This window comes from Oncorhynchus tshawytscha, linkage group LG23 (genome assembly GCF_018296145.1).
Source record: "Oncorhynchus tshawytscha isolate Ot180627B linkage group LG23, Otsh_v2.0, whole genome shotgun sequence".
Taxonomy (NCBI): domain Eukaryota; kingdom Metazoa; phylum Chordata; class Actinopteri; order Salmoniformes; family Salmonidae; genus Oncorhynchus; species Oncorhynchus tshawytscha.
In genome coordinates this window covers 21,694,367-21,718,946 of record NC_056451.1, presented here as the reverse complement: position 1 = coordinate 21,718,946, position 24,580 = coordinate 21,694,367, and the positions used below count along the sequence as shown (strand labels likewise).

General features: G+C 42.9%; 1 protein-coding gene across 2 annotated transcripts; it reads right to left on the bottom strand.

The window, feature by feature from the left end:
- Nucleotides 1-23,955, bottom strand: LOC112222752 (B-cell receptor CD22-like). 2 transcript variants are annotated; one of them, XM_024385488.2, is made up of 10 exons: nucleotides 23,848-23,955; nucleotides 11,701-11,776; nucleotides 8,459-8,821; nucleotides 8,010-8,300; nucleotides 7,530-7,781; nucleotides 7,122-7,382; nucleotides 6,907-7,003; nucleotides 6,723-6,809; nucleotides 6,503-6,578; nucleotides 1-1,259 (listed from the first exon to the last, which is right to left on the bottom strand). In XM_024385488.2, the coding sequence occupies exons 2-10, from the start codon at nucleotides 11,753-11,755 to the stop codon at nucleotides 1,194-1,196; spliced, it is 1,548 nt and encodes a 515-aa protein (XP_024241256.1). In that variant the 5' UTR covers nucleotides 11,756-11,776; nucleotides 23,848-23,955; the 3' UTR covers nucleotides 1-1,193. The 2 variants fall into 2 exon arrangements, 1 of the variants encoding a protein (XP_024241256.1); XR_002949187.2 differs by lacking the exons at nucleotides 1-1,259; nucleotides 6,907-7,003 and having other exon boundaries at nucleotides 6,502-6,578; nucleotides 23,848-23,922.
- Nucleotides 23,956-24,580: the final 625 nt, after the last annotated feature.

Here is a 24,580-nt window from a genome sequence, read left to right as displayed (position 1 = left end):
TTGACAGTGTGTAAAATATAATTTTAATACTGCAAAATGTATTTATTTAAAGAGAGTAAAGACAAGTGTATAGTAAGTCCTGACCTAAAGACATTGCTGTCAGGTGTGGGTAAAATCACGGGGGAAGAATATGATGTGGCTGTCCATGGTTCTGATTTCTGTGTGCGTGTGTGTGCGCATGTTCGTGCAAGTAGAAAAACATGTTGACTGACCCTGACCCCATATAACTTTATAGGGGATCACTTTGGGATAGATTCTCTAGATGGGCTTTTACTGCAACACCATTTATTGTGATCCAAATCTACAACAAAATTGTCATGATAATCTTTGATGTGAATCTAGAGCAGACCAGACAGAACTGGTGGTGCATTAATTACGTTTGTTCACATTTTAGTCCTCTACTTCTCTTGCTCATCAATCCTCAATCCATTTCACATAAACATATGATGTAATACCTTCTATGAACCAACAGGAGGAGATGTGTTGATTTACAGAGGCCACGACGACCTGTGAAGAGTTTCAACTAGATAACACAGCCACAACGTCAACGGACTATATCCTTATAATCTATGAAAACAAAAATGTGTTTTGTTTTTAATTTAAGGTTAGAGTTGGGTTTAAAAGCAGATTTGAATGAGATAATTTGTAGATATAGGTGGGGTTTATGACTTTGTGGCTGTGATAACCAGTGAAGACCCCTGAGAAGAGGAAGACAAGTGGAGACAGCAGCTCATTGGTGACTAACAATTACTTCTGCTTGACATTTACATTCTTTGAGTACTTGAAGTTGATTTATGATAACAATAGATGTTTGTTTTTCCCACACATTAGATCAATGTGGGTCAGCAAGAACATAAAGGATGAAAAATAACTCGCTAGTAGATTGGGATATTCAGAAACAAACATTACAGACTATATTAAAATGCAATGAAACACAGATATTTTTCATTTGATCACTGTTGTTGTTGAACATTTACACATGTTCATATTCAATCTGATCTGGAGAAAATGTTCAAGGTACTTTACTTTACAATCGTACTATATTCTTTAGCCATAAGAACAATAAAGCTAACAAATAAGCAGTCGGCTGCTGTGCTACATTGGGTTAAAATGTCAATATTTTACTGGAGCTTTTGACAGACTAAGTACAATGGCCTCTGAGCCAGCTGACTCCCACATGCTTCCTGTTGTGTTCAAATGTTACCATAGATTGCATCGTCTCCACCAACACATTCGCATGGGTCGCGATCTTCTTCAGCCTACAGGAAACCAGATCAAAGATATCATCATCATCATCAACAACAATACCTCTATTTTTATCTTAATCCTTCGTATTTAGAGCAAAGTTCTTCTCAGATCTCTACAGTAGCTGTTAACATATGCAGTAGGCCTACAGTCAAGGTGTGAATTACGGGGGAGCCAGGGGAGGCTCAGCTCCCCTGAATGAGACATTAGCTCCCCTAAATGCAACAAAAGTCCAACTTTGAGGGGGTCTCTAATAAATGCTAATTTAACCATTCTCCCATTTGTTTGAAATGTAGTGAAAAGTATGTTTTACGGTGGTAAATATGCAAATAAAAGCTTCCAAATGAAACGAACCCCCCCACCTCTCTGTCATGGTTTAAACCATTTATTACTATGTGGCATCACTGTCCACCCACTAGTGCTGAATTTTGGCCTAAAATGAGCTCCTTTGCGCATAGATTTTCCTTTGTATTTCCTAATTTTCACAATTTGTTTGCCATGTGTCCTTGTTAAAAATAGCCTTTATTCCAATGCATTAGATTTATCCGTTGATTTATCATAGTTTGCTTTTGTCAGTCAGCTGTTTAAAGTACTCATTGCTTTGTTTTTCAGGTGCGCGCTGGTTTATACAGTGGGGAGAACAAGTATTTGATACACAGACGATTTTGCAGGTTTCCCTACTAACAAAGCATGTAGAGGTCTGTAATTTTTTTAATCATAGGTACACTTCAACTGTGAGAGACGGAATCTAAAACCAAAATCCAGAAAATCACATTGTATGATTTTTAAGTAATTAATTTGCATTTTATTGCATGACATAAGTATTTGATCATCCAAGCAACCAGTAAGAATCCGGCTCTCACAGACCTGTTCGTTTTTCTTTAAGAAGCCCCCCTGTTCTCCACTCATTACCTGTATTAACTGCACCTGTTTGAACTCGTTACCTGTATAAAAGACACCTGTCCACACACTCAATCAAACAGACTCCATCCTCTCCACAATAGCCAAGACCAGAGAGCTGTGTAAGGACATCAGGGATAAAATTGTAGACCTGCACAAGGCTGGGATGGGCTACAGGACAATAGGCAAGCAGCTTGGTGAGAAGGCAACAACTGTTGGCGCAATTATTAGAAAATGGAAGAAGTTTGTAAGACAAAATGAGAAAAAGAAATCCAGAAAATCACATTGTAGTGCATAACAAAGTATTGAGATAAACTTTTGTTATTGACCAAATACTTATTTTCCACCATAATTTGCAAATAAATTCATTAAAAATCCTACAATGTGATTTTCTGGATTTTTTTCCTAATTTTGTCTGTCATAGTTGAAGTGTACCTATGATCAAAATTACAGGCCTCTCTCATCTTTTTAAGTGGGAGAACTTGCACAATTGGTGGCTGACTAAATACTTTTTTGCCCCACTGTATTTAGTGTTTGTGTGGAAGTATGTGCACAGCTATAAAATGGATGTCTTTGTATTCTTGACTTTAGAACGTTCTCTGAATAATCTGTACTAACCTTTTATATAAGCTGAGTATTAGACTAATTATTATTATACCCATGGTGTAACAAACCTCTGGGACTGGTCAGAGATATTGGTTGTCAGTTACTATCATTGGGATAGAAAATTCTCGTGACAGTTTCCTGGATCAGCTGATGATGGTTGACAATATCACTAGACAACTAGCCTACAGTTAGACACCAATTCACATCAAATCCATCCAACAAGTAGGCTATACTTTAATGACAGTAGGCCTATAAGGTGACTCTTTCAGTTGGAAGAGGTTAACGTTCGGTTAGAAGCATTCGATTTTGCAATGGCATAGGACAAACATTATTTTGGATTTGTGTGCCCTTAAAGTATTTTCACGACATAATGAAATGTTTTGAATGCATAGTTACACTTACAGTGCATTTTCCCAGATTTGTACAGGGTTTAAGTTCAATGTTCTAATTCAAAACTCCAAGCATTAACTCATGAATTATAGACAACTCATGAACTAGGGTGTAAAACATGTTTTGATTCAATTGTATTGTATGAAGGCCACCTGTTCTGCTTGTGTTTGAATATGTGTGTAAAATATTCTCGACTGAGAGACTGGGAGGGTAGGCTACACAAGTAAATGCCGTTTACCCACCTTTTTCAGAGAAATTCATTTAAAGTATAGGGAGTGTTAACATTTTTTTTACCCCGACCGGCAATCAGAGTTTACCCACGTATGTTTTTTACCATTACCTCACTGGCTACCGGTAGGCCTATTTGAAGTTCATGGTAATACACATTGTAACCTAGTCTAGTAAATTGATGTCACGCCCTGACCTTAGTTATCTTTGTTTTCTTTATCATTTCGGTTAGGTCAGGGTGTGACGAGGATGGTATGTGTGTTTTTTGTCTTGTCTAGGTTTTTTTGTATATCTATGGGGTTTTGGTATTGTCTAGGTAAATGTAGGTCTATGGTGGCCTGAATTGGTTCCCAATCAGAGACAGCTGTTTATCGTTGTCTCTGATTGGGGATCCTATTTAGCTTGCCATTTTCCATTTTGGTTTTGTGGGTTATTGTCTATGTGTAGTTGCATGTCAGCACTAGTTGTTTATAGTGTCACGGTCGGTTTGTTGAAGTGTTCTTCGTTTTAATAAAATAATGTATTCCAATCACGCTGCGCCTTGGTCTCCTCGTTACGACGAACGTGACAATTGACTTTGTATGTTAGACAGTGGAAGCTCCTCAGAGGAGGAAGGGGAGGACGATCCTCCTCGGTGAATTTCATAAAATAAAGTTGTGAAAAAATAATAGCTACGACTATAGTAAATATATCCACGTCACCAAATCATTTATTTAAAAAAAAAAAAATTCTGTGAAGGTATACAGTAGCCTCAACAGCACTCGCCAGGGGAGAACAATGGTGTAGCCGGAGGACAGCTAGTTTCCGTCCGCCTCTGGGTACATTAAAAACCTAAGAGGCGCATGGTTCTCACCCCCTTCCATAGACTTACACAGTAATTATGACAACTTCTGGAGAATGTCCTCCAATCTATCAGAGCTCTTGTAGTATGAACTGGCATGTTGTTGATAAGGAAATGTGTTTTAATAAATTATTAGAATATTACAGTCCTGAAACCATAAGTCTGAAGCCATGTGTTTTAATAAATTATTGGAATATTACACTCCTGAAACTATAAGTCTGAAACCATGTGATTGTATGAAATTGATTTGAATCATTTAGATTATTATAATACGTGTGTGGTTTTAGTCGGTGGAATAATACATACTGGAGTGTAGTTCTTAATCAGAATCAATGTTTTGGGGACAATGTGTCTAGTATTTTGATAACAGACTGTCTGTCTGAGCCAGATTCGGGGCCGACCTTGGCTTCGGACACTGAGAACTTCCCAGTCCCAGGTCTCTCCTTATCTTAGGGGAGGGCAGTAAGACACTATTCTCACAGACTCCCCTAATCTCTATTGGCGGGCGGATTTGATGGTTTGTGTGGAAGTATGTGTGTCACTATAAATTGAAGATCTTTGTACTGTGCACGTCAGAACGTTCCGTGAATAAACATTTAACTTTGGTAGACTGGGCCTCTGTCTGTTTTCATTTCTATCAGTATCTTACAAATCCTGCTATAACAGACTGAGAGTACTATAATTGAATTGGTTAATGAGCAGGATAACAGAATTCTCATAACAGTTGTCCACCAATCAAAGGATCAGAGAATGAATCTAGTACTGAAAGCATAAGTTACAGCTAGCTAGCTAGCACTGCAGTGCACAAAATGTGGTGAGTAGTTGACTCAAAGAGAGAAAAAGATAATAGTTGACCAGTTCTTAACAAATTAATTTCTTCAAAAATGAAATAGAGAGAGCGAGCGAACTATATTTCATTGTATTTTTTTTCCACTTTCACTTACCTAGCTAGTGAATGCAGCTAGCTAGTTTAGCCTACACCTGGCTCAAACAGAGAGGGATGCTATGTTAGCCAGCTGGCTATGGCTATCCAACACTAGAACTCTTCCAAGTCAATGTAAGCTTTTGGTTTTATTAATTTATTGCCACCGGGGCCCAACGGTGTAACTGCCAAACTGCTTGCTTTACACTGTACTGCATGATTGTAGCGGGTTTATTAACATGTTAGTTCGAGTAGCTAATGTTAGCTATGTTGACTATGATGTTAGCTAATATGATGACAATGATGTTGGCTGTGTGTAGCGGTTATGGTATCAAGGTTTGGCTTGGAAAGGTTTTTTCACCTGGTCACACACAGCTGTTGTATTGTGCATTGAAGTCCACAAGCGAATGTAAAGGGTGAGAGGAGGAGAGTGCTTAGATGCAAGAAGGAATTATATAATGAGCAAATGATCATGCTGTTTGTATTTGGCTGCCATGAAAGTGAACTGTGAATACACCTGTGATCAGGGGTGTACTCATTCTGTCCATAATGTTGAAAAACATTTCCTAAATGGAAGCAAATGGAATGAAACAGGAATAAACATACCTGAATTTGTCCAATAGAAACACTAATTTGCAACTGTTGGACTAATGATTATACCCCAGATCAGCTAGATACAAGCAAGTGTGCAAGGCGGTATTGCATGTGTCAATGTCTGTCAACTTGATTACTCACATTTTTCTCTCGACCTGTGCAACTACGTTGTAAACCTTCGTTCATAGGCTAGGTTGTAGCAATCTCATGATGGGAATAGGGAAATTTGTATATCATGTAGTAGCCTAAACCTATCGATGTTACATTGAGCTGGGTGAATGGAATATGAATGACAGTCATCCAATACGCTGTAATAGAAATAAGACCATGCTCATAAAAAAATAAAACAATCGTCCTCCCTCATCTTAAACGGCACTGTCCGCAACTGAGGTTAGGGTGACCATCCCGTTTTTCAATTAATGTAGGCCTTATCAATGGCAATCGCTGAATGTCATTGGCATAACGTTTTGGTGTTTTGAAAGAGATGTATATTTCCATTTATCAAACTGCCAATTAGAGACTACAGTTTGAATGCTATAATTATTTTGGAGTAGACCAACATGCAGAGGTCGCTTACTTTTTGAAGTGATTTGTTTGAAAATCAGATGAAAATATAATGACTGGTTGTGTTCATGCCACAGTGAAAGATAAATCACTTTTACTGTTTAAATTACGTCTTTATTTTTAATTTAAATAAATTATGTACGGGCAAGCGAGTGCACTCAATAGAGACCCCCTGAATGTCATGGTGTAATTCACTACAGTTCATACAGTACCTCCATGTTGCCATATAGCTGATCGTTGGTGTAGTAGTTTGTGAGGATTTCACTGCTGGTGTTTTTCTGCTCTTTCCTGTGGATAGAGTTAGGGCCACTCTCAGATGCATTCTCTTCATTTGATAAGACACTACAAGAGTGAATGTAGGCTAATGGGCTTTAGCAACTCAGCAAGGATTGTAGGTTAAGATGACAGATAGAACAGCCTGTAGAAAAATACCTTGATGTTGAGGGATCTGAGGAAGCACACTTGGCTGCATCCATGTCCTGTATACTGGCTACTGGCTGGTCACTATGACTCCTCCCACTGATGAGAAAAATGGCAAGTTATCAAAACAGAACAAAACAGCTATCAAAAAAAATCTACTTAACTCCATCCAAAAATAAATAAAATAGTAACTTACACCTTCTTAGTCAATAGGCAAGCTGACATGGGAACTAGTATTACCACCACCACTAATGCAGCAATGCGAATTGAAATGTACAGCATGAACATCTTATCTGTCCAAAAACAAATAAATATGATGTATTAAATGTACCTATACTATTCCTTATGATATAAATAATTATTTGTTTAATTAATTCATTAATGATACACTTCCCCAACTGTTTCCCTTACCATTTGTGGACACAGTGAAGGACAAGGTGGCATTGCCCTGTGTGTTGCTGGCATGGCAGTGGACGGTCTCTGAGAAGCCTAGTGCCCTCTGTAGGCTAACCATGGTAACTGACCCATGCATCTCCACCCTGGTACTGGGCAGGTGTCCTGCTGGAAGAGACCACTCCACAGTGCTGGGGGGCTCTGAATCCACAATGCACAGACATGTTACCATAGAGATGTCTGAAGTGCAGGCAGAGTCCACTTTGATCTCAGGGGGGTCTGGGATGAGAATGATGAACAGTTTGATTTTAACTGAACATGTAGTGCTACATCCGAAAGAGTATTGTCTTAATATTATATACACAGACATGACATGCCCCTTAGTGACAACATGTGGATGAATCAACTAACTCTGGATCTACTTACACTCTACTTTGAGCTTCAGGGGGCTGGATTGGCCTTGTCCCTCTGTATTGATGGCAGTGCAGTAGAGGGCTTCAGTGAGTCTGGTCACATTCTCCAGTGTGAGTGTGGGTCCAGTGGTGGGCAGAGGTCCTCTGCTGTTGTGCCAACGGTAGCTGTGGGCAGGAGGGTTACTGTCACTGGAGCATCTCAGCTCTACAGAGTCTCCCTCCTTCACACTGGACACTCCCTTAACCTTCACATCCACTGGGGCATCTAGGAATAACATCATTAGTAAGAATGATATTACTATGTAATGAACATCTTAGGACAGATTCAGTGGATCAACCACGTGATTTCAATATATTTTAATTTCCAAAGGGAAGTACGGACAAAGTTTTAGTTCCCTTTTCAAATAAGTTTAATTTCTCATAGTCACAGAAATATTGTGAAAGTGAAAATCTTCCAAACAGTGTTGTTAATACACATATTTGGGCCACTTACATTTGACAGTTAGCGTCTTGGAGCTTTTCACTCTCTTCCCTCCCCTGTATGCTGCTGTGCAGACTAGAGGCTGGTTGTTATCAGCGTTGCTGGATCTAAAGGTCAGGGTTGATGTCTCTTCCCACTGGCCCTTGGTCTGCTGCTGTGATTGGATGCTGGGTGTTCCAGAGTGGCTCCAGGTGATGAGGGGGGGATCAGATGGGCAGGAGTGAGACACAGAGCAGGAGGCAGATACCTCCTCCCCCACCTTCACCACCTCCATCACTGACAGAGAGAGGGGGTCTGGAGAGTCTAAAATCAACAAAGAGATGACAACAGTTATAGCACTTATTCTTGGGTCTGTCCTTTTTTGTACCATTACAATTATAATCAACAAGAAGCTATAGCTAATATGTTAAATTTAGGTTAAATAGGATACTGTAATTGTCTATTTTCCCTGGAGAACTTACCCCTCACTGCAATGGAGACTCTGTCATATTTGTATGAAGCCTTGTTATAGTCTTTGATTTCAATCCTGAAAGTAAAGGGTCCTTTGTCACTGCTATGGAGGGGGTCGATTCTGAGAGAGCAGTTCTTCTGTCTGAGGTTTCCTACCAGCTCTGTACGACCCCTGTAGTCTGTGATGACGTTGGAGCTGTCTGGGTGGTAGATAACCTCAGAAGTGTCTTTGAACCAGATGCCAGTGAATTCAGAGGGCTTTATCTTTGGTTCTGGGTAGTTGAATGAACAGGGAATCACGATGCATGAGCCCTCCAAGCCGGAGACTGAGTCGGGCACCTCAGCAGTCCATGACGAGGTATCAACTCCCCACACTCAAATAGCAAATGGAAAAATGTTAGTAAGAGGTGTTGGCACATGTCAAGGAATTTGAGTGTAAGAATGGAATGCAGCTAGCTAGTTTAGCCTACTCAAACAACCGTCTCAAACAGAATGGGATGCCATGTTAGCTAGCTGGCTATGGCCAGTCAATGTAAGCTTTTGGTTTTATTAATTTATTGCCACCAAGGCCCGCCTGTGTAACTGATAAACTGCTTGCTGCTAACTGTACACTCTACTCCACACTGTACTCTGATGTGTTTTGCAATGAAGTCCACAAGCGAAGGGAAAATGTGAGAGAAGGAGCGCACGTAGATGGATGTGAGACGGAATTATACATACAACCAGCTTTTTGTATGTTGCTGCTAAATCAAATCAAATTTTATTTGTCACATACACATGGTTAGCAGATGTTAGTGCGAGTGTAGCGAAATGCTTGTGCTTCTAGTTCCGACAATGCAGTAATAACCAACAAGTAATCTAGCTAACAATTCCAAAACTACTACCTTATAGACACAAGTGTAAGGGGATAAAGAATATGTACATAAGATATATGAATGAGTGATGGTACAGAGCGGCATAGGCAAGATACAGTAGATGGTATTGAGTGCAGTATATACATATGAGATGAGTATGTAAACAAAGTGGCATAGTTAAAGTGGCTAGTGATACATGTATTGTCACGCCCTGGTCTTAGTATTTTGTGTTTGTATATTATTTGGTCAGGCCAGGGTGTGACATGGGGTTATTTTGTGTTGTGTTGTGGTATTGGGGGTTTTAGTAGGTATTGGGATTGTGGCTGAGTAGGGGTGTCTAGCATAGTCTATGGCTGCCTGAGGTTCTCAATCAGAGTCAGATGATTCTCGTTGTCTCTGATTGGGAACCATATTTAGGTAGCCTGGGTTTCACTGTGTGTTTGTGGGTGATTGTTCCTGTCTTTGTGTTTGCACCAGATGGGGCTGTTTCGGTTTTCATTATTTCATTTCGTTAGTTTTGTAGTTTCTGTATGTATAGGTTTTCCTTCATTAAAATATATCATGAATCATCATCACGCTGCATTTTGGTCCGATCCTTGTTCTACCTCTTTGTCAGAGGAGGAGATAGAAGAGAGTCGTTACATGTATTACATAAGGATGCAGTCGATGATATAGAGTACAGTATATACGTATACATATGAGATGAATAATGTAGGGTATGTAAACATTATATTAGGTAGCATTGTTTAAAGTGGCTAGTGATATATTTACATCATTTCCCATCAATTCCCATTATTAAAGTGGCTGGAGTTGAGTCAGTGTGAAGTGGCTGGAGTTGAGCCACTCAATGTTAGTGGTGGCTGTTTAACAGTCTGATGGCCTTGAGATAGAAGCTGTTTTTCAGTCTCAGCTTTGATGCACCTGTACTGACCTCGCCTTCTGGACGATAGCGGGGTGAACAGGCAGTGGCTCGGGTGGTTGTTGTCCTTGATGATCTTTATGGCCTTCCTGTGACATCGGGTGGTGTAGGTGTCCTGGAGGGCAGGTAGTTTGCCCCCGGTGATGCGTTGTGCAGACCTCACTACCCTCTGGAGAGCCTTACGGTTGTGGGCGGAGCAGTTGCCGTACCAGGCGGTAATACAGCCCGACAGGATGCTCTCAATTGTGCATCTGTAGAAGTTTGTGAGTGCTTTTGGTGACAAGCTGAATTTCTTCAGCCTCCTGAGGTTGAAGAGGCGCTGCTGCGCCTTCTTCACGATGCTGTCTGTGTGAGTGGACCAATTCAGTTTGTCTGTGATGTGTACGCCGAGGAACTTAAAACTTACAACCCTCTCCACTACTGTTCCATCGATGTGGATAGGGGGGTGTTCCCTCTGCTGTTTCCTGAAGTCCACAATCATCTCCTTAGTTTTGTTGACGTTGAGTGTGAGGTTATTTTCCTGACACCACACTCCGAGGGCCCTCACCTCCTCCCTGTAGGCCGTCTCGTCGTTGTTGGTAATCAAGCCTACCACTGTTGTGTCGTCCGAAACTTGATGATTGAGTTGGAGGCGTGCGTGGCCACGCAGTCGTGGGTGAACAGGGAGTACAGGAGAGGGCTCAGAACGCACCCTTGTGGGGCCCCAGTGTTGAGGATCAGCGGGGTGGAGATGTTGTTGCCTACCCTCACCACCTGGGGGCGGCCCGTCAGGAAGTCCAGTACCCAGTTGCACAGGGCGGGGTCGAGACCCAGGGTCTCGAGCTTGATGACGAGCTTGGAGGGCACTATGGTGTTAAATGCCGAGCTGAACAGCATTCTCACATAGGTATTCCTCTTGTCCAGATGGGTTAGGGCAGTGTGCAGTGTGGTTGAGATTGCATCGTCTGCTATGACCGTGAACTGTATTTGCGTGTGATCAGGTGTGTATTCATTGCGCCAGTTCTGTTGACGGGGATAAACATACCTGAATTGGTCGAATAGAAACTCATTTTCAACTGTTGGACTAATGATTATAGTCCAGATCAGCTATATCCAAGCAAGAGTGTGGTAGGTGGTACTGACTATGTCACTGTCTGTCACCTTGATTACTCAAAATTCTGTCAACCTGTGCACCTTCGTTGTAAATGTTCCTTCATCAGATAGGTTGTAGCAACCTCATGATGGGTACAGGGAAAATTTGAGAGAGAGGGAGGGCTCATCTCACTGGTGATGTAGAGGTGTAGTGATATTACATAGAGCTGGGTGAATGGAATATGAATGACAGTCATCCAATATGCTGTAATAGAAATAAGGCCATGTTCATAAACGGCACCGACTGCCACTGCTGTAATCACATTGTTTGTATTTTCTTGTCAGCAAATGAGTAAATAAATAAATACAATATTTATTACTGTATACAGAATGTATATTTGTAGCCTACCTCCAAGCCAAATGCAATGAATAAGAAAACGCAACGGTAATTTTTCAATCCCCATCACCTCTTCTCAGTGCTGGACCTAAAGGTATAAGGAACATTTTATTATCACTAGTAAGCTAACATTGGATATGATACTTGTAATGTCTAAAATCCAAATCAATTACTTGCATAGTTTGCCAATTCTTGCTCATTCTTGTCAGATATCCACCCTCCTTCAGAGAATAAGGGAACTAATGTGTAAATTTCACATCTAATTCCCATCTCACATGTAAAATGATGTCTTTATTTTTGCCATCAGGAGTCCCCATATTTCGTCTCAGACTGATGGTGAGGCGAGTTAATTCCTTGAGGGTTAACTGACCTCTGCTCAGTACCCTGCCCTGAACCTTAGACACTGTCACGAGCCGGCTACCACCCAGTACTGCTGCCCTATGTACATATAGTCATTGAACAATGGTCACTTTAATTAATAGTGTTTACATGTTGTTTTACCCACTTTATATGTAAACTCAGCAAAAAAAGAAACATCCCTTTTTAGCACCCTGTCTTTCAAAGATAAATCTTAAAAATCCAAATAACGTCACAAATCGTCATTATAAAGGGTTTAAACTGCTTGTTCAATGAACCATAAACAATTAACCCTTTCACACATACCATCCCACCCATCCCACCCGAAGCTCATTTAGAACGGCCAGTTTCGAATGACGTAACAATCAGCATTTGAGCTGGCCACACTTTTTTCAGAAACTTTTTGCACAAACACAGTCCTTACAAAGTTATGTCCAGAATGTGAGCAGTTTATTTTTGGATGTAATGTTAAGATATTCACAGAAGTATCTATACCATAACACAATCATCTTAACCGGAAAAATGTAGGCTACATTTGTCCTAGCGCTAACTGAGGAAAGATTGACTCAACACAAGCAATCATATTTTCTAACTCTCAGCTGACAGAAACTACAATATGAATTAGCTAATAGCAATTGCTATGTCTAATGAATCACATCACAGGTGAGCTCACCGTTGAGTTAAATACTTTCTAGAAATCGAAATCGAAAGTAATCAGACAATTAGTTTCAGCCAAGCTTTTTTCCCGAAAGATAATAAAAGACAAGATGAGTTTGGTCTGTTTATAGCATGCATGTTGAAGGGGTCTACCATCGTTCACATCCCACAATTCACTTCATGAAGTTCTCAAAATGAGTGAAAGCTGAGTCACCTCATTTTGTTACAGCATCTTTGGTCCGACAGACGATCACGTGAAATCCAGAATGCATTGTATACAGTGGTTTTGTTTCACCAGGAGTGATGGTCGGATTTGCGTTTATCGTTGAAGGAATGAGCGTTACACCGAGGCCTGTACTCTGGAGTGGGATCGATTTGGAGGTGGAGGGTCCATCATGGTCTGGTGCGGTGTGTCACAGCATCATCGGACTGAGCTTGTTGTTATTGCAGGCAATCTCAACGCTGTGCGTTACAAGGAAGACATCCTCCTCCCTCATGTGGTACCCTTCCTGCAGGCTCATTCTGACATGGCTCTCCAACATGACAATGCCACCAGCCATGCTGCTCGTTCTGTGCGTGATTTCCTGCAAGACAGGAATGTCAGTGTTCTGCCATGGCCAGCGAAGGGCCCGGATCTCAATCCCATTGAGCACATCTGGGACCTGTTGGATCGAAGGGTGAGGGCTAGGGCCATTCCTGCCAGAAATGTCCGGGAACTTGCAGGTGCCTTGGTGGAAGAGTTGGGTAACATCTCACAGCAAGAACTTGCAAATCTGGTGCAGTCCATGAGGAGGAGATGCACTGTAGAACTTAATGCAGCTGGTGGCCACACCAGATACTGATGGTTACTTTTGATTTTGACCCCCCCCCCCCTTTGTTCAGGGACACATTATTCCATTTCTGTTCAAATAAAATAAAATACAATTGTATTTGTCACATACACATGGTTAGCAGATGTTAATGCGAGTGTAGCGAAATGCTTGTGCTTCTAGTTCCGACAGTGCAGTAATATCCAACGAGTAATCTAACCTAACAATTCCACAACAATTACCTTATACACACAAGTGTAAAGGAATGAATAAGAATATTTACATATATAAATATATGAATGAGTGATGGCCGAACGGCATAGGCAAGATGCAGTGGATGGTATGGTATAGTGTACAGTATATACATATGATATGACTAATGTAGGGTATGTAAACATTATATGAAGTGGCATTGTTTACAGTGGCTAGTGATACATTTATTACATCAATTTCCATTATTAAAGTGGCTGGAGTTGAGTCAGTATGTTGGCAGCAGCCACTCAATGTTATTGATGGATGTTTAACAGTCTGATGGCCTTGAGATAGAAGCTGTTTTTCAGTCTCTCAGTCCCTGCATTAATGCACCTGTACTGACCTCGCCTTCTGGATGATAGCGGGGTGAACAGGCAGTGGCTCGGGTGGTTGTTGTCCTTGATGATCTTTTTGGCATTCTTGTGATATTGGGTGGTGTAGGTGTCCTGGAGGGCATGTAGTTTGCCTCCGGTGATGCGTTGTGCAGACCTCACTACCCTCTGAAGAGCTTTACGGTTGTGGGTGGAGCAGTTGCCGTACAAGGCGGTGATACAGCCCGACGGGATGCTCTCGATTGTGCATCTGTAAAAGTTTGTGAGTGCTTTTGGTGACAAGCCGAATTTCTTCAGCCTCCTGAGGTTGAAAAGGCGCTGTTTCGTATTGCGTCAGATAACAATATTGACGAATACGCTGATTCGGTGTGCGAGTTCATTAGAACGTGCGTTGAAGATGTCGTTCCCATAGCAACGATTAAACATTCCTAAACCAGAAACTGTGGATTGATGGCAGCATTCGCGTGAAACTGAAAGCGCGAACCACTGCTTTTAATCAGGGCAAGGTGTCTGGTAACATGACCGAATACAAATAGTGCAGCTATTCCCTCCGCAAGGCTATCAAACAAGCTAAGCGTCAGTACAGAGACCAAGTAGAATCTCAATTCAACGGCTCAGACACAAGAGGCATGTGGCAGGGTCTACAGTCAATCACGGACTACAGGCAGAAATCCAGCCCAGTCACGGACCAGGATGTCCTGCTCCCAGGCAGACTAAATAACTTTTTTGCCCGCTTTGAGGACAATACAGTGCCACTGACACGGGCTGCAACGAAAACATGCGGTCTCTCCTTCACTGCAGCCGAGGTGAGTAAGACATTTAAACGTGTTAACCCTCGCAAGGCTGCAGGCCCAGACGGCATCCCCAGCCGCGCCCTCAGAGCATGCGCAGACCAGCTGGCCGGTGTGTTTACGGACATATTCAATCAATCCCTATACCAGTCTGCTGTTCCCACATGCTTCAAGAGGGCCACCATTGTTCCTGTTCCCAAGAAAGCTAAGGTAACTGAGCTAAAAGACTACCGCCCGTAGCACTCACTTCCGTCATCATGAAGTGCTTTGAGAGACTAGTCAAGGACCATATCACCTCCACCCTACCTGACACCCTAGACCCACTCCAATTTGCTTACCGCCCAAATAGGTCCACAGACGATGCAATCTCAACTACACTGCACACTGCCCTAACCCATCTGGACAAGAGGAATACCTATGTGAGAATGCTGTTCATTGACTACAGCTCGGCATTCAGCACCATAGTACCCTCCAAGCTCGTCATCAAGCTCGAGACCCTGGGTCTCGACCCCGCCCTGTGCAACTGGGTACTGGACTTCCTGACGGGCCGCCCCCAGGTGGCGAGGGTAGGCAACAACATCTCCTCCCCGCTGATCCTCAACACTGGGGCCCCACAAGGGTGCGTTCTGAGCCCTCTCCTGTACTCCCTGTTCACCCACGACTGCGTGGCCACGCACGCCTCCAACTCAATCATCAAGTTTGCGGATGACACAACAGTGGTAGGCTTGATTACCAACAATGACGAGACGGCCTACAGGGAGGAGGTGAGGGCCCTTGGAGTGTGGTGTCAGGAAAATAACCTCACACTCAACGTCAACAAAACTAAGGAGATGATTGTGGACTTCAGGAAACAGCAGAGGGAACACCCCCCATCCACATCGATGGAACAGTAGTGGAGAGGGTAGCAAGTTTAAGTTCCTCGGCATACACATCACAGACAAACTGAATTGGTCCACTCACACAGACAGCATCGTGAAGAAGGCGCAGCAGCGCCTCTTCAACCTCAGGAGGCTGAAGAAATTCGGCTTGTCACCAAAAGCACTCTCAAACTTCTACAGATGCACAATCGGAGCATCCTGGCGGGCTGTATCACCGCCTGGTAGGCAACTGCTCCACCCTCAACCGTAAGGCTCTCCAGAGGGTAGTGAGGTCTGCACAATGCATCACCGGGGGCAAACTACCTGCCCTCCAGGACACCTACACCACCCAATGTTACAGGAAGGCCATAAAGATCATCAAGGACATCAACCACCTGAGCCACTGCCTGTTCACCCCGCTATCATCCAGAAGGCGAGGTCAGTACAGGTGCATCAAAGCTGGGACCAAGAGACTGAAAAACAGCTTCTATCTCAAGGCCATCAGACTGTTAAACAGCCACCACTAACATTGAGTGGCTGCTGCCAACACACTGACACTGACTCAACTCCAGCCACTTTAATAATGGGAATTGATGGGAAATGATGTAAATATATCACTAGCCACTTTAAACAATGCTACCTTATATAATGTTACTTACCCTACATTATTCATCTCATATGCATACGTATATACTGTACTCTATATCATCGACTGTATCCTTATGTAATACATGTATCACTAGCCACTTTAACTATGCCACTTTGTTTACATACTCATCTCATATGTATATACTGTACTCGATACCATCTACTGTATCTTGCCTATGCTGCTCTGTACCATCACTCATTCATATATCCTTATGTACATATTCTTTATCCCCTTACACTGTGTATAAGACAGTAGTTTTGGAATTGTTAGTTAGATTACTTGTTGGTTATTACTGCATTGTCGGAACTAGAAGCACAAGCATTTCGCTACACTCGCATTAACATCTGCTAACCATGTGTATGTGACAAATAAAATTTGATTTGATTTGATTTGATTTGATTTCACCACGCTGTCTGTGTGGGTGGACCATTTCAGTTTGTCCATGATGTGTACGTCGAGGAACTTAAAACTTTCTACCTTATCCACTACTGTCCCGTCAATGTGGATAATGGGGTGCTGCCTCTGCTGTTTCCTAAAGTCCACAATCAACTCCTTCGTTTTGTTGACGTTGAATGTGAGGTTATTTTCCTGACACCACACTCCGAGGGACCTCACCTCCTCCCTGTAGGCCGTCTAGTCGTTGTTGGTAATCAAGCCTACCACTCTAGTGTCGTCTGCAAACTTGATGATTGAGTTGGAGGCGTGCATGACCATGCAGTCGTGGGTGAACAGGGAGTGCAGGATAGGGCTGAGAACACACCCTTGTGGGGACCCATTGTTGAGGATCAGCGGGGTGGAGATGTTGTTACCTACCCTCACCACCTGGGGGCGGCCCGTCAGGAAGTCCAGGACCCAGTTGCACAGGGTGGGGTCGAGACCCAGGGTCTCTAGCTTGATGACGAGTTTGGAGGGTACTATGGTGTTAAATGCTGAGCTGTAGTCGATGAACAGTATTCTCACATAGGTATTCCTCTTGTCCAGATGGGTTAGGGCAGTGTGCAGTGTGATTGCGATTGCGTCTTCTGTGGATCTATTGGGGCGGTAAGCAAATTGGAGTGGGTCTAGGGTATCAGGTAGGGTGGAGGTGATATGGTCCTTGACTAGTCTCTCAAAGCACTTCATGATGACGGAAGTGAGTGCTACGGGACGGTAATCATTTAGCCCAGTTACCTTAGCTTTCTTGGGAACAGGAACAATGGTGGCCCTCTTGAAGCATGTGGGGACAGCAGCCAGCTGGTCTGCGCATGATCTGAGGACGTGGCTGGGGATGCCGTCTGGCCCTGCAGCCTTGCGGGGGTTGACACGTTTAAATGTTTTGCTCACGTCGGCTGCAGTGAAGGAGAGCCCGCAGGTTTTGGTAGAGGGCCGTGTCAGTGGCACTGTGTTGTCCTCAAAACGAGCAAAGAAGTTGTTTCGTCTGTCTGGGAGCAAGACATCCTGGTCCACGACGGGGCTGGTTTCCTTTTATAGTCCGTGTTAGTCACATGTGTGTGGAACTTGTTCAGTTAATGTCTCAATTGTTGAATCTTGTTATGTTCATACAAATATTTACACATGGTAAGTTTTCTGTTGGAAAAAACAGTTGACATGTATTTTTTTGCTGAGTTTATAAGACACACACTGAGTGTACAAAACATTAGGAACACCTGCTCTTTTTGTTATGACATAGACTGACCATTTTAGGTGAAATCTATGATCCCTTATGGATATCGCTTGTTAGATCCACTTCAATCAGTGTATTTGAAGGGTTTGATATAGGTTAAAGATGGATTTTTAAGCCTTGAGATATTGATTGGGTTATTAATTTGATTATTTATGACATTTCTCAATATTATTTCTTTTTACTTGTTTGACATTTTACTGCATTGTCAGGAGCTAGTAACATAAGCATTTCACTGCACACGCTATAACATCTGCTAAACTGTGTACGTGACCAATAATCTTTGATTGATTTAACCCACTAAAGTGTAATGTCTTTTACAATATGTATTTTGACTTTGCTTTCCACATTGCCAAACTCAAAGATTTTCAGAAGCTAAGTGTGAAATCTCTTGAAATTAGTATTAAATCTTATAAAATTGTATCCTGTACCATTCCACCATTTTCACTTTAGTCGGGGATATTACTCACACTCAGTTAGTATGACTAACAGCACATGATTAAATCAAACTGTTTGTAATATGCATTTCAATTCACAATTTCATTCAAACAATGTACTTGTGATAGTCTTTCACAGTCTGTATCATGATCTGTGCTGTGACCATAGAATTGGGGATAGAATCCTGGAATGGACATGAAAGGTCTTATAAAAGGTCAGCCATTTTGGTCAGGGAGTTGGTCAACCATGGTCAGCCAGTGTGCTATGATAACTATTCTGTTACATCTGCTCCTGCCACGCCCTCTAATGCTCATCCTGTGTCTCATTGACCTGCTGACACTCCCCCAGTACTCTCTCCCTCCCTCTCCCTCTCTCTGTGTGTGATTGTGTGGGCGGAGACAGGTGTGCTGGAGTCAGAGCAGATTCTCACCAGCTGCAACCTGTTCCATAATCAAGACTTCTACAAATACTCACCCCTGCCACTTCCACGCTGCCAGATCGTAACCTCTGCTCAGTCAGTCTACGGTTCTAGCCGTTTGTTACTATTTAGATCCTGTTATCAAATCAAATTTTATTTGTCACATACACATGGTTAGCAGATGTTAATGCGAGTGTAGCGAAATGCTTGTGCTTCTAGTTCCGACAATGCAGTAATAACGAGCAAGTAATCTAACTAACAATTCCAAAAAAACTACTGTCTTATACACAGTGTAAGGGGATAAAGAATATGTACATAAGGATATATGAATGAGTGATGGTACAGAGCAGCATAGGCAAGATACAGTAGATGATATCGAGTACAGTATATACATATGAGATAAGTATGTAAACCAAGTGGCATAGTTAAAGTGGCTAGTGATACATGTATTACATAAGGATGCAGTCGATGATATAGAGTACAGTATCAACGTATGCATATGAGATGAACAATGTAGGGTAAGTAACATTATATAAGGTAGCATTGTTTAAAGTGGCTAGTGATATATTTACATAATTTCCCATCAATTCCCATGATTAAAGTGGCTGGAGTAGAGTCAGTGTCATTGACAGTGTGTTGGCAGTAGCCACTCAATGTTAGTGGTGGCTGTTTAACAGTCTGATGGCCTTGAGATAGAAGCTGTTTTTCAGTCTCTCGGTCCCAGCTTTGATGCACCTGTACTGACCTCGCCTTCTGGATGACAGCGGGGTGAACCTCACTACCCTCTGGAGAGCCTTACGGTTGAGGGCGGTTTCAAGTTGCCATACCAGGCGGTGATACAGCCCGCCAGGATGCTCTCGATTGTGCATCTGTAGAAGTTTGTGAGTGCTTTTGGTGACAAGCCGAATTTCTTCAGCCTCCTGAGGTTGAAGAGGCGCTGCTGCGCCTTCCTCACGATGCTGTCTGTGTGAGTGGACCAATTCAGTTTGTCTGTGATGTGTATGCCGAGGAACTTAAAACTTGCTACCCTCTCCACTACTGTTCCATCGATGTGGATGGGGGTGTTCCCTCTGCTGTTTCCTGAAGTCCACAATCATCTCCTTAGTTTTGTTGACGTTGAGTGTGAGGTTATTTTCCTGACACCACACTCCGAGGGCCCTCACCTCCTCCCTGTAGGCCGTCTCGTCGTTGTTGGTGATCAAGCCTACCACTGTTGTGTCGTCCGCAAACTTGATGATTGAGTTGGAGGCGTGCATGGCCACGCAGTCGTGGGTGAACAGGGAGTACAGGAGGGGGCTCAGAACGCACCCTTGTGGGGCCCCAGTGTTGAGGATCAGCGGGGAGGAGATGTTGTTGCCTACCCTCACCACCTGGGGCGGCCCGTCAGGAAGTCCAGTACCCAGTTGCACAGGGCGGGGTCGAGACCCAGGGTCTCGAGCTTGATGACGAGCTTGGAGGGTACTATGGTGTTGAATGCCGAGCTGTAGTCGATGAACAGCATTCTCACATAGGTATTCCTCTTGTCCAGATGGGTTAGGGCAGTGTGCAGTGTGGTTGAGATTGCATCGTCTGTGGACCTATTTGGGCGGTAAGCAAATTGGAGTGGGTCAAGGGTGTCAGGTAGGGTGGAGGTGATATGGTCCTTGACTAGTCTCTCAAAGCACTTCATGATGACGGATGTGAGTGCTACGGGCGGTAGTCGTTTAGCTCAGTTACCTTAGCTTTCTTGGGAACAGGAACAATGGTGGCCCTCTTGAAGCATGTGGGAACAGCAGACTGGTATAGGGATTGGTTGAATATGTCCGTAAACACACCGGCCAGCTGGTCTGCGCATGCTCTGAGGGCGCGGCTGGGGATGCCGTCTGGGCCTGCAGCCTTGCGAGGGTTAACACGTTTAAATGTCTTACTCACTTCGGCTGCAGTGAAGGAGAGACCGCATGATTCCGTTGCAGGCCGTGTCAGTGGCACTGTATTGTCCTCAAAGCGGGCAAAAAGTTATTTAGTCTGCCTGGGAGCAAGACATCCTGGTCCGTGACTGGGCTGGGTTTCTTCCTGTAGTCCGTGATTGACTGTAGACCCTGCCACATACCTCTTGTGTCTGAGCCGTTGAATTGAGATTCTACTTTGTCTCTGTACTGGCGCTTAGCTTGTTTGATAGCCTTGCGGAGGGAATAGCTGCACTGTTTGTATTCAGTCATGTTACCAGACACCTTGCCCTGATTAAAAGCAGTGGTTCGTGCCTTCAGTTTCACACGAATGCTGCCATCAATCCATGGTTTCTGGTTAGGGAATGTTTTAATCGTTGCTATGGGAACGACATCTTCAACGCACGTTCTAATGAACTCGCACACCGTATCAGCGTATTCGTCAATGTTGTTGTCTGACGCAGTACGAAACATCTCCCAGTCCACGTGATGGAAGCAGTCTTGGAGTGTGGAGTCAGCTTGGTCGGACCAGCGTTGGACAGACCTCAGCGTGGGAGCTTCTTGTTTTAGTTTCTGTCTGTAGGCAGGGATCAACAAAATGGAGTCGTGGTCAGCTTTTCCGAAAGGGGGCGGGGCAGGGCCTTATATGCGTCGCGGAAGTTAGAGTAACAATGATCCAGGGTCTTTCCACCCCTGGTTGCGCAATCAATATGCTGATAAAATTTAGGGAGTCTTGTTTTCAGATTAGCCTTGTTAAAATCCCCAGCTACAATGAATGCAGCCTCCGGATAAATCGTTTCCAGTTTGCAGAGAGTTAAATAAAGTTCGTTCAGAGCCATCGATGTGTCTGCTTGGGGGATATATACAGCTGTGATTATAATCGAAGAGAATTCTCTTGGTAGATAATGCGGTCTACATTTGATTGTGAGGAATTCTAAATCAGGTGAACAGAAGGATTTGAGTTCCTGTATGTTTCCTTCATCACACCATGTCACGTTGGCCATAAGGCATACGCCCCCCCGCCCGTCTTCTTACCAGAGAGATGTTTGTTTCTGTCGGCGCGATGCGTGGAGAAACCCGCTGGCTGCACCGCTCGGATTGCGTCTCTCCAGTGAGCCATGTTTCCATGAAGCAGAGAACGTTACAGTCTCTGATGTCCCTCTGGAATGCTACCCTTGCTCGGATTTCATCAACCTTGTTGTCAAGAGACTGGACATTGGCAAGAAGAATGCTGGGGAGTGGTGCACGATGTGCCCGTCTCCGGAGTCTGACCAGAAGACCGCTTCGTTTCCCTCTTTTTCTGAGTCGTTTTTTTTTTTGGTCGCTGCATGTGATCCACTCGGTTACACTGGTTGTAAGGCAGAACTCAGGATCCGCATCGCGAAAAACATATTCTTGGTCGTACTGATGGTGAGTTGACGCTGATCTTATATTCAGTAGTTCTTGTCGGCTGTATGTAAAGAAACCTAAGATGACCTGGGGTACTAGTGTAAGAAATAACACGTAAAAAAACAAAAACTGCATAGTTTCCTAGGAACGCGAAGCGAGGCGGCCATCTCTGTCGGCGCCGGAAGTCAAGCGCCGGAAGTCCTGTTGTGCCTGGTGTCCTTGCCTGAAGCTGTTTTCCTCTCCGCTACAGTTCTGCCCACTCTGACTCTGGTCCCTGTCTGGACTCTGTCCTGGATTCCCCACTCTACTACTCCCTTGGATTCCCCTCCGGACCTGCTTACCCTGTCCCAACCCCTCTCGCTCCAGCCTCCTCGTCTGAGTCTGATCTTGGGTTCCCCTGTTCCACTCCGCGTAACATATTCCACTTAAACTAGCCAGTCAGTTGAAGTGGAAGGGTTCCAACATTTTTTTTTAAATTAACTGCCAATATGCCAATATTCAATTGAAACAATGCAGTCAATCTACAGCTATATAGTCAGTTGATGATAGGACTTAAACAAGTGGGAAATGCAACAACTACTAACATATCATCTAACACACAGCTTTCTAAGAAAACGAACATTGAGACCTTGATGGTCTATTTACATTTTAGAGGCTATTTATACAGAAAATGTGTATAAAAACAATATATACTGTACTCATAAGTATATGACAATATTGAAGATTACCAATAATTATGTTACACAATTTCTGATATATTTCATGCCTTGCTTTTATTTTCCTGAAAAAGTAAAAGCCAGAAATGACTGGTTTGGATTTCTCCCTGACCACGACTGCCATTTTCATACATTCAGGAACTGAGGGTTTTTGACATAACCCCTCTAGTAATTTTATGGGATTTCTATGGCTGTGACTGTTAAAGGAATTTGATTCCTATAAGTTCATCAACCAATTCAATTAAAACACTCTGCCCATTTCTAAGAATTTGTAAGATACTTATTTGCATAAAATGGGCAGAGACCCGTCTCAAAATCAATCAATAGCGTTTATTCTCGAGAGTACTGATCATAATACAATGTGCATTGCTTTATATCACATTTCGTCATAGCGTTTTGAATGCTGCTTCTCCTTCTCTCCGATACAATGGCAATATAGTTCACAAGCCTTCCCACATTGCCTGCCACCTGTTAAACAATCTACTACAAGCCCAAGGTCTCTCCCCTCCCTGTGGAGAGACAGGATGTCCTGTAAGGAACACAGCATTTCTGCCAGTCTGACGATAGCTCCATTCGTTTCTAACAAGGAACAGACAGTCCTTCTAATTCTGGATGAAAACTACACACATTACATTCAGTATTATGATTATAATAAGATTCATACATCCATACAGTAACATAGTAGTATTCTGTTTAGTCATAGTTCTGATTTAAATGTATACATAATTGAGTCATTATTCATAAAAAAATCCCTTAACAGTGACTAGGTAGAAATATTTCACTAATCTATCCCTTAATATTAGTAAAGATCATTAGTCACACCCAATTCTAAATACAGTAACAGTTCTAAGCAAAAAAAACTGCCTACAGTATATCCTAAACTAACACAATTATTAAAATTGTCTTTACCTTGTAACAATATCTGATCTTCAATTAAATATGTGTATGGTGAGAAAGTGTTTCAACATAGAGCCATAGACCCACCCTCGCTTGTCATGTGGGGCTTTTCGAATCAGTGACTCAATCAGGAAGTAACGAGATCTAAATGTAGAACCTCATACATAGATAACGGGTATAGCCCCTGAATGCAATGACTAAAACATACCCATTAAGATGACCAAGTGTCAAATGCAACAGTGAATAATTAACCGATTAAAGGAAAGAATGTACTGAACACAAATGCTGTAACACTTTATTGTATTCCTGACTGTAGCCGGCCCCTTCGATGCTATCACCATCAAAACCCTGTGGGTGTCCAGAGTCTTGTTCCTCGTACAGACCAATTTCCCTTCTGAATGTGGATAGAAAATTGCTTTCTAAAATTCTAGCCACAAGATTAGAAGACTCACTGCCACTAATTGTGAAAGGAGACCAAACTGGCTTCATTAATAATAGAAGGAACCTTATCACTAATCCACTGTAAAAGGATGTTTTTCCTCGCTGCGAAGGTAAGGATGTTGTAAAGCCTCCTTTTACCCACAGAAGTAACATGCCTACTAGGGAGACCGAACAGTAAAGAAACTGGGTCCAATTCTAGATCAACCCCTAGGATCTTTTCAATTTCTTGCAGAACACCAGACCAGTCTTTGTATTTTGGTACATGACCATAAACAATGTGTTAGGGTGCCTGTATCCTTTTGCA

Coding starts and splice junctions, on each gene's coding strand:
- LOC112222752 (XM_024385488.2), bottom strand. CDS start 11,755: ATGGGGATTGAAAAATTACCGTTGCGTTTTCTTATTCATTGCATTTGG. Junction 8,822..11,700: donor TCATTGCATTTGGCTTGGAG/GTAGGCTACAAA, acceptor TTGCTATTTGAG/TGTGGGGAGTTGATACCTCG. Junction 7,383..7,529: donor CCTGAAGCTCAAAGTAGAGT/GTAAGTAGATCC, acceptor TTCTCATCCCAG/ACCCCCCTGAGATCAAAGTG.